At 46.1% G+C, this 8,954-nt stretch overlaps 1 protein-coding gene across 1 annotated transcript; it reads right to left on the reverse strand.

Annotated features, from left to right (window-relative positions):
* Positions 1-4,418: 4,418 nt before the first annotated feature.
* LOC133424463 (uncharacterized) lies at positions 4,419-8,237 on the reverse strand. The gene is made up of 2 exons (XM_061715097.1): positions 8,141-8,237; positions 4,419-5,709 (listed from the first exon to the last, which is right to left on the reverse strand). The coding sequence occupies exons 1-2, from the start codon at positions 8,224-8,226 to the stop codon at positions 5,043-5,045; spliced, it is 753 nt and encodes a 250-aa protein (XP_061571081.1). The 5' UTR covers positions 8,227-8,237; the 3' UTR covers positions 4,419-5,042.
* Between the last annotated feature and the right edge of the window lie 717 nt (positions 8,238-8,954).

Consider the following 8,954-nt stretch of genomic DNA (forward strand, 5'->3'; position numbering starts at 1 on the left):
CAGGGAAAGACTTGTGCTCCGTAATGCAAGCTACAAGCCACCCACGACCACCTGCAGGTTCCGGTGTCCGGCAAAGGATGCTGCAACATGGACAAAAGAGAGAAAAGGGAGGAGAAGGGGGGGCCAGCACAAGAAACTACAGGAGCGACTCTGACACACTAAAGTTTACACTACCTAGAGATTTACCAACACCAGCTAGAGGTTTACTAAACACTAACTATAGGCTTTACTAAACAGAAAGGTTTTAAGTTTAGTTTTAAAGGTGGAGGTGGAGTCAGCCTCCTTAACCCAGATTGGAAGTTGGTTCCAAAGTAATGGTGCCTGATAGCAGAACGCCCGCCCTCCAAATCTACATTTAGATACTCTAGGAACTACGAGTAAACCTGCACTCTGAGAACGGAGAGCTCTGACAGGAACATAAGGCACTATCAGGTCTTGCAAATAATGCGGAGCTAAGCCGTTTTGGGCTTTATACGCAAGTAATAAAATTTTAAATTGGATTCTGAATTTTACGGGTAACCAATGGAGCGACGCTAACACTGGAGAGACGTGGTCTCTCCTGCTAATTCCTGTCAGTACTCGTGCTGCTGCATTTTGGATCAGCTGGAGCCTATTCAGCAAATTACTTGGACATCCTGCTAACAACACATTACAGTAATCTAGTCTAGAAGATACAAACGCATGAACTAGTTTTTCTGCATCACTCTGTGAGAGGATTTTCCTAATCTTTGCAATATTACGGAGATGGAAAAAGGCTATTTTACAAACCTGATTGACATATGGTTTAAACGACAAATCCTGATCGAAAATAACACCAAGATTTCTCACAGTTGCACTGGAAGCCATCGCAACACCATCTAATCCCTTCCTAAGATGCTCTGGACCAAGAATGATAACCTCTGTTTTATCTGAATTTAGAAGCAGGAAATTTCTGGACATCCAGTCCTTGATGTCCCTAAGACATGCCTGAAGTTTAACTAACGGTTCTGTTTCATCCGGCTTCATAGACAAATAGAGCTGCGTATCATCAGCATAACAATGAAAGTGTATGCCGTGATTCTGGATTATACTTCCCAACGGCTGCATGTATAAACTGAACAAGATTGGCCCTAGCACTGAACCCTGCGGAACACCATAACAGACCCTTGACTGTTCTGAAGAAACCTCATGTACATGAACAAACTGGAACCTGTCAGATAGATATGATTTAAACCAACATAGAGCTGTCCCTTTAATCCCAACAACATGCTCTAACCTGTGCAGTAAAATGCCATGATCTATAGTGTCAAAAGCAGCACTGAGGTCCAGTAGAACCAGTATGGACACTAATCCCTTATCTGAGGCCATAAGGAGGTCATTCGTGACTCGAACAAGTGCTGTCTCTGTGCTATGATGCATTCTGAACCCTGACTGAAAGACTTCAAACAGATCATTTCTATACAAATAGTCACATAACTGGCTTGAAACTGCCTTTTCCAGAATTTTAGACACAAATGGAAGGTTGGAAATTGGTCTATAATTAGCTAAGGTGTCTGGGTCAAGAGAAGGTTTTTTAAGTAAAGGTTTAATTACTGCGACTTTGAAAACCTGTGGTACATATCCTAAACTTAGGGATAGGTTAATTTGGTCCAGTATTGTCGTACCAATAAGAGAAAAAACATGTTTGAATAGACGAGTCGGGATGGGGTCTAACATACATGTGGTTGACTTAGCTCTATTAACGAGTGAAGTCAGCTCAGGGAGGTCTATAGGATCAAAACAGTCTAGAGACAAGTCAGAGCCTAGGGAAGTCGCTAAAGCTGAAGAAACACCTACAACCGGCTGGTTGATTTCTTCTCTAATTCTCGCGATTTTACTGTTGAAGAAGCCCATAAAGTCCTCACTACTGAGAGCTGCAGGAATGCACGGCTCAACAGAGTTGTGACTCTTTGTCAGCCTGGCTACAGTGCTGAACAGAAAACGTGGGTTACTTTTGTTATCCTCTATCAGCGTTGAATAATAAGCTGTTCTGGCTTTGCAAATGGCTTTTTTATATACTATTAGAATATCTTTCCATTCACGATGAGAGTCTACAGACCTACAAGAGTACCACTTCCTTTCCATTTTACGCACGTTTTGTTTCAACATGCGGATATCTGAATTGTACCAGGGAGTTAAGCTCCTGTGGCTAGAAACCCTCCTTTTCAAAGGAGCAACTTCATCTAAAGCTGAATGCAACAAATCAGCAGTGTTACTAGCAAGGAAATCAACATCTGCAGAGGTAGAACCCAGGTCACTGGCCTCGACTACATCACTATTTCGCACTGTCGTAAGATAAGCAATGGCCTCCCTAAATTTAACAATAACTTCATCAGACAAACATCTGCTAAAATAATACCTCCTATTTTGCACTTCAACATCAACAAAATTAAATTCAAACGTTATTAAGTAATGGTCGGATAAAAGGGAGTTTACAGGTGACACCAACAGACCATCAGTTTCAACACCGTAGGTGAGAACGAGATCGAGAGTATGATTAAAACAGTGCGTCGGTTTATCCACTTTTTGTGAGATACCCATTGATTCTAGAAGAGAATCGAAGGCTAATTTAAGATTATCGCTTTCAACATCCATATGAATGTTAAAATCACCCACTATGATGAATTTATCTGTGCTGATCAATAATCCAGAAAGGAAATCTGAAAATTCAGACAAAAACTCTAGATACGCACCAGCAGGGGGCCGGTACACTACCACTAACACAACTGGCTTCTCTGATTTCCGGCTCGGAAATTTCAGACCAAGCATGAGGCTTTCAAATGTATTATAGTTGCACTTGGGTTCAATTTTTGTTTGGAGACCGGAGTTATAATACATACATACATTGGCCACGGTTACGTGATGTTTTTTAATTCAGAACGAATTATTCCGAATTAACTAATTCCAAATTCAACAATTTTCTTTGGAGTTTACATGGAAATAGTAATTCTGAATTGAGGTTTCCATGGAAACCACGTTTGATGGTCTTTCTCCAATTCCTCTCCAGGTCTGGGGGTTGGGAAGGTTCTGATTGGATAGGGGGCGGACCGGAAGTTAAACTATCGGAAGTTACGTCTATCGGAAATTACGTCTATCGGAAATGACGTCTATCGGAAATTACATCTACAGGAAATTACGTCTACCGGAAATTACGTCTACCAGAAATTACGTCTATCGGAAATAACGTCTATCAGAAATTACGTCTACCGGAAAATAAGGTCTGCCGGAAATTACGTCTATTGGAAATTACATCTACCGGAAATTACGTCTATTGGAAATTACATCTACCGGAAATTACGTCTATTGGAAATTACGTCTATTGGAAATGACGTCTATCGGAAATTACGTCTATCGGAAATTACATCTACAGGAAATTACGTCTATCGGAAATTACGTCTATTGGAAATGACGTCTATCGGAAATTACGTCTATCGGAAATTACATCTACAGGAAATTACGTCTATTGGAAATGACGTCTATCGGAAATTACATCTACAGGAAATTACGTCTATCGGAAATGACGTCTATTGGAAATGACGTCTACTGGAAATTACGTCTACCGGAAATTACGTCTATTGGAAATTACGTCTACCGGAAATTACGTCTACCGGAAAATAAGGTCTGCCGGAAATTACATCTATCGGAAATTACGTCTATTGGAAATGACGTCTACCGGAAATGACGTCTATTGGAAATGACGTCTATCGGAAATTACATCTATCGGAAATGACGTCTATCGGAAATTACGTCTACAGGAAATTACGTCTATTGGAAATGACGTCTATCGGAAATTACATCTATCGGAAATTACGTCTATCGGAAATTATGTCTACCGGAAATTACGTCTATCGGAAATTACGTCTATTGGAAATTACATCTACAGGAAATGACGTCTATCGGAAATTACGTCTATTGGAAATGACGTCTACCGGAAATTACGTCTATCGGAAATTACGTCTATTGGAAATGACGTCTATTGGAAATTACGTCTATCGGAAATGACGTCTATCGGAAATTACGTCTATCGGAAATGACGTCTATTGGAAATTACATCTACCGGAAAATAAGGTCTGCCGGAAATTACATCTACAGGAAATTACGTCTATTGGAAATTACATCTACCGGAAAATAAGGTCTGCCGGAAATTACATCTATCGGAAATGACGTCTATCAGAAATTACGTCTATCAGAAATTACGTCTACCGGAAAATAAGGTCTGCCGGAAATTAGGTCTATCGGAAATGACGTCTATTGGAAATGACGTCTACAGGAAATGACGTCTATTGGAAATTACGTCTACAGGAAATTACGTCTATCGGAAATTACGTCTATCGGTAATTACGTCTACCGGAAATTACATCTGCGGAAAGTTACGTCTACCGGAAGAAAAACAAACTTAGCCGCTACAACATTGAAAAGCTCACCATTTTGATGTTTCCTGTTTCCATCTGTTCTTTTAATTATTTCTATTTATTGAATAAATGGTCTCTGCTCTTGACCAGGGTTTACTGCGTGCTGCATCTTGAAAGAAGAGGAATGAGTGTTTACATGATCTGGAATTATTCTATTCGGATTTAAAATCGGAATAAACCAGCCACTTACTTCAGAATTAAGTCTAATTTGGAATGGCCATTTTTAATTCGGAATTAGGTGTTTACATGGTCATTTTTACTCATTTTAAATCGGATTTAATTTTAATTCTGAATTAAAGAGGAATTAAACTTCCCATGTAAACGCACTGATTGCTGCTAATCCCTGATGCCTCGGCTGCTCTAGCTCCTCCCACTGCTCTGGCTCCTCCCACTGCTCTAGCTCCTCCCACTGATCTGGCTCCTCCCACTGCTCTGGCTCCTCCCACTGCTCTAGCTCCTCCCACTGCACTGGCTCCTCCCACTGCTCTGGCTCCTCCCACTGCTCTAGCTCCTCCCACTGCACTGGCTCCTCCCACTGCTCTGGCTCCTCCCACTGCTCTGGCTCCTCCCACTGCTCTGGCTCCTCCCACTGCTCTAGCTCCTCCCACTGCTCTAGGCCCTCCCAGCGCTCTTGCTCCTCCCACTGCCACTCTTCTTTTTCCCAGCATCTCCGTGGTCCAGGCTCTTGCTCCGGCCCACGCCGGCTCCTCCCTGGGCAGGAACGTATTTCTGGACCAGACAAACCTCGGCAGGTCCGTTCCCTGAGGAGCAGACGTGGCATCCGAACGTTTGCTGCTGCTGGTAGCAGCGGTAAACGTTCTTCAGACCCCCCATGGAGTCTCCAAGAGATTTAAGAGCCTTTACCAAAACTTCTCTGGAGAACGGGTCACCTTTGTTGGGCTTCTCATAGACGTTGCTAAACACAAAGACAGCCTCACCCCAGTCTTTAGCGTGTTTTTCTAGAGAATCAACAATGTTATTTAGTCCACCCTTGGTAGTACATTTCTCGCAGGGGGAAAAGAACGAGTAGATGAACAGGAAGTCTCCGTCTGTCTTCGCCTTTTTCATAGCATCTTTTACTTCTGTCATAACAGCAACTTCTGCATGAACTGAACGTGCTAAAGCTACAACAATATCATCTACTCCGTAGATAGTTTCTTTCTTGGTCCATTTTAAAGCCTCCTTTACAAAGTCGTCGCTCAAGAGCTCGTTAAGTCTTGCCTGGTTCTCCTGCTTTGGAACGTTGGCAGCTACACACGTCTGTCTTTTGATTTGCAACCTGTGGACACAAAAGACACAAGAAGCTGTTCATGTCTCTGCGGAGTTCAGGTGTTTCAGGTGTTTCAGGTGGATAAAGAGGTTTGACACATCTACAGACATGATCCACCGCTGGTCTGGTCTGAGCTGGTTCACTAGGGACGCAAGCGTCCGAACTAGGGAAGCTTGTGCCCGAACTAGGGAAGTTTGCGTCCGAACTAGGGAAGCTTACGTCCGAACTAGGGACGTTTGCGTCCGAACTAGGGACGCTTGCACCCAAACTAGCGACGCTTGCGTCTGAACTAGGGAACCTTGCGTCCGAACTTGGGAAGCTTGCGTTCGAACTAGGGACGCTTGCGTCTGAACTAGGGAACCTTGCGTCCGAACTTGGGAAGCTTGCGTTCGAACTAGGGACGCTTGCGTCCAAACTAGGGACGCTTGCATCCAAACTAGCGACGCTTGCGTCTGAACTAGGGACGCTTGCGTAACGCTTGCATCTGAAATAGGGAAGTTTGCGTCCGAACTAGGGAAGCTTGCGTCCGAACTAGGGACGCATGCGTCCAAACTCGGGATGCTTGCGTTCAAACTAGGGACGCTTGCGTCGAAACTAGGGACGCTTGCGTCCGAACTAGGGAAGCTTGCGTTCGTACTAGGGACGCTTGCGTCCAAACTAGGGACGCCTGCGTCCGAACTAGGGAAGCTTGCGTCCGAACTAGGGAAGCTTGCGTCCAAACTAGGGAAGCTTGTGTTCGAACTCGGGACACTTGCGTCGAAACTAGGGACGCTTGCATCCAAACTAGGGACGCTTGCGTCCGAACTAGGGAAGCTTGCATCTGAACTAGGGAAGTTTGCGTCCGAACTAGGGAAGTTTGAGTCCGAACTTGGGACGCTTGCGTTCGAACTAGGGAAGTTTGCGTCCGAACTAGGGAAGCTTGCGTCCAAACTAGGGACGCTTGCGTCCGAACTAGGGAAGCTTGTGTTCGAACTCGGGACACTTGCGTCGAAACTAGGGACGCTTGCATCCAAACTAGGGACGCTTGCGTCCGAACTAGGGAAGCTTGCATCTGAACTAGGGAAGTTTGCGTCCGAACTAGGGAAGTTTGAGTCCGAACTTGGGACGCTTGCGTTCGAACTAGGGAAGTTTGCGTCCGAACTAGGGAAGCTTGCGTCCAAACTAGGGACGCTTGCGTCTGAACTAGGGACGCTTGCATCTGAACTAGGGACGCTTGCATCCGAACTAGGGAATCTTGCGTCCGAACTTGGGACGCTTGCGTCCGAACTAGGGAAGCTTGCGTTCGAACTAGGGAAGCTTGCGTCCGAACTAGGGATGCTTGCGTACGAACTAGGGACGCTTGCGTCCGAACTAGGGAAGCTTGCGTCCGAACTAGGGACGCTTGCGCCCGAACTAGGGACGCTTGCGTCCGAACCCGGGACGCTTGCATCCGAACTTGTGAAGCTTCATTCCGAACTAGGGACGCTTGCGCCCGAACTAGGGACGCTTGCATCCGAACTCGGGACGCTTGTATCCAAACTAGGGAAGCTTGCGTCCGAACTCGGGACGCTTGCGTTCGAACTAGGGAAGTTTGCGTCCGAACTCAGGAAGCTTGCGTCCGAACAAGGGACGCTTGCGTCCGAACTAGGGAAGCTTGCGCCCGAACAAGGGACGCTTGCGTCCGAACTAGGGAAGCTTGCATCCGAACTTGTGAAGCCTGCGTCCGAACTAGGGAAGTTTGCGTCCGAACTAGGGAAGTTTGCGTCCGAACTCAGGAAGTTTGCATCCGAACTAGGGACGCTTGCATCCGAACTAGGGACGCTTGCGTCCGAACTAGGGACGCTTGCGTCTGAACTAGGGAAGCTTGTGTCCGAACTAGGGACGCTTGCGCCCGAACTAGGGACGCTTGCGTCCGAACCCGGGACGCTTGCATCCGAACTCGGGAAGCTTGCATCCGAACTTGTGAAGCTTGCGTCCGAACTAGGGACGCTTGCGCCCGAACTAGGGACGCTTGCATCCGAACTAGGGACGCTTGCATCCGAACTCGGGACGCTTGTATCCAAACTAGGGAAGCTTGCGTCCGAACTCGGGACGCTTGCGTTCGAACTAGGGAAGTTTGCGTCCGAACTCAGGAAGCTTGCGTCCGAACAAGGGACGCTTGCGTCCGAACTAGGGAAGCTTGCATCCGAACTTGTGAAGCCTGCGTCCGAACTAGGGAAGTTTGCGTCCGAACTAGGGAAGTTTGCGTCCGAACTCAGGAAGTTTGCGTCCGAACTAGGGACGCTTGTGCCCGAACTAGGGAAGTTTGCATCTGAACTAGGGACGTTTGCGTCCGAACTAGGGAAGTTTGCGTCCGAACTCGGGACGCTTGTGTGTGTGTATGTGTGTGTGTGTGTGTGTGTGTGTGTGTGTGTGTGTGTGTGTGTGTGTGTGTGTGTGTGTGTGTGTGTGTGTGTCTCACTTGTCAATCATGGTTTTGGAAACCTTGGTCAACCAGCTGACGTCGACGGCGCCGGTTGCAGCTGCTAGCAGGACGACCATTAGCATCTGGAGATGCATCTGCAGGTTCAAGGACATCAGATCCAGGAAGGTCACGTTCAGATCCATGAAGGTCACGTTCAGATCTCTGAAGGTCAAGTTCAGATCTCTGAAGGTCAAGTTCAGGGGCCTCATTTATAAAAGAGTGTGTAGGATTCAAACTAAAATTGCACGTAAACCTAAAAGCCAAAAAAAAAATCTGGATTTATAAAACCGCGTGCACGCACACTTGCACGCAATGTTCGCTTTATAAATCACAGTCCAGCTGGAAGGTTGCGCACGTGAATTTGCCTCATATCCCGCCCTCTACACGCCCACTTCATACCATAAATGGGCAATGCAAACTACTCCATGACTGTATTTGCATATAAATGAGCTGCTGACCATGTGCAGCGCCACCTGCAGCCTGTTTGTGCGTCAGGATGAATGAGACGTGTCCAGCCACCGTGCCACTGAATTTCACGGAGACTGAAAACGAGATGTTGAGGATGAGGTGGAGGCAGGAAAACCACATTATTTGGTGGTCACAGTAAAAGTAGAAAAAGTATATAAATAGTATAAAATAAAGAGAGTGAGTGGCAGCAAGTCGTTGCTGCGCTAAACGCCGTGAGTGCCCCGGACAGATGATGCAGAAAAAAAAGAAGTGGTGTGATCTGAAGGTGGAGGCCAAGAGGTACGGAGCCCCTAAAGGGACACGGATTTGAAACCTTTAAGGCTGGTTTATGGCTCCGCGTCAC

This window comes from Cololabis saira, chromosome 23 (assembly GCF_033807715.1).
Source record: "Cololabis saira isolate AMF1-May2022 chromosome 23, fColSai1.1, whole genome shotgun sequence".
Classification (NCBI taxonomy): Eukaryota; Metazoa; Chordata; class Actinopteri; order Beloniformes; family Belonidae; genus Cololabis; species Cololabis saira.

What these genes read in the sequence shown, in the direction of transcription:
- LOC133424463 (XM_061715097.1), bottom strand. Translation starts at nt 8,226, where the DNA reads ATGCTAATGGTCGTCCTGCTAGCAGCTGCAACCGGCGCCGTCGACGTC. An exon ending in TCCAAAACCATGATTGACAA is followed by an intron (nt 5,710 to 8,140) that starts GTGAGACACACA and finishes TTGTGTCCACAG; the next exon opens with GTTGCAAATCAAAAGACAGA.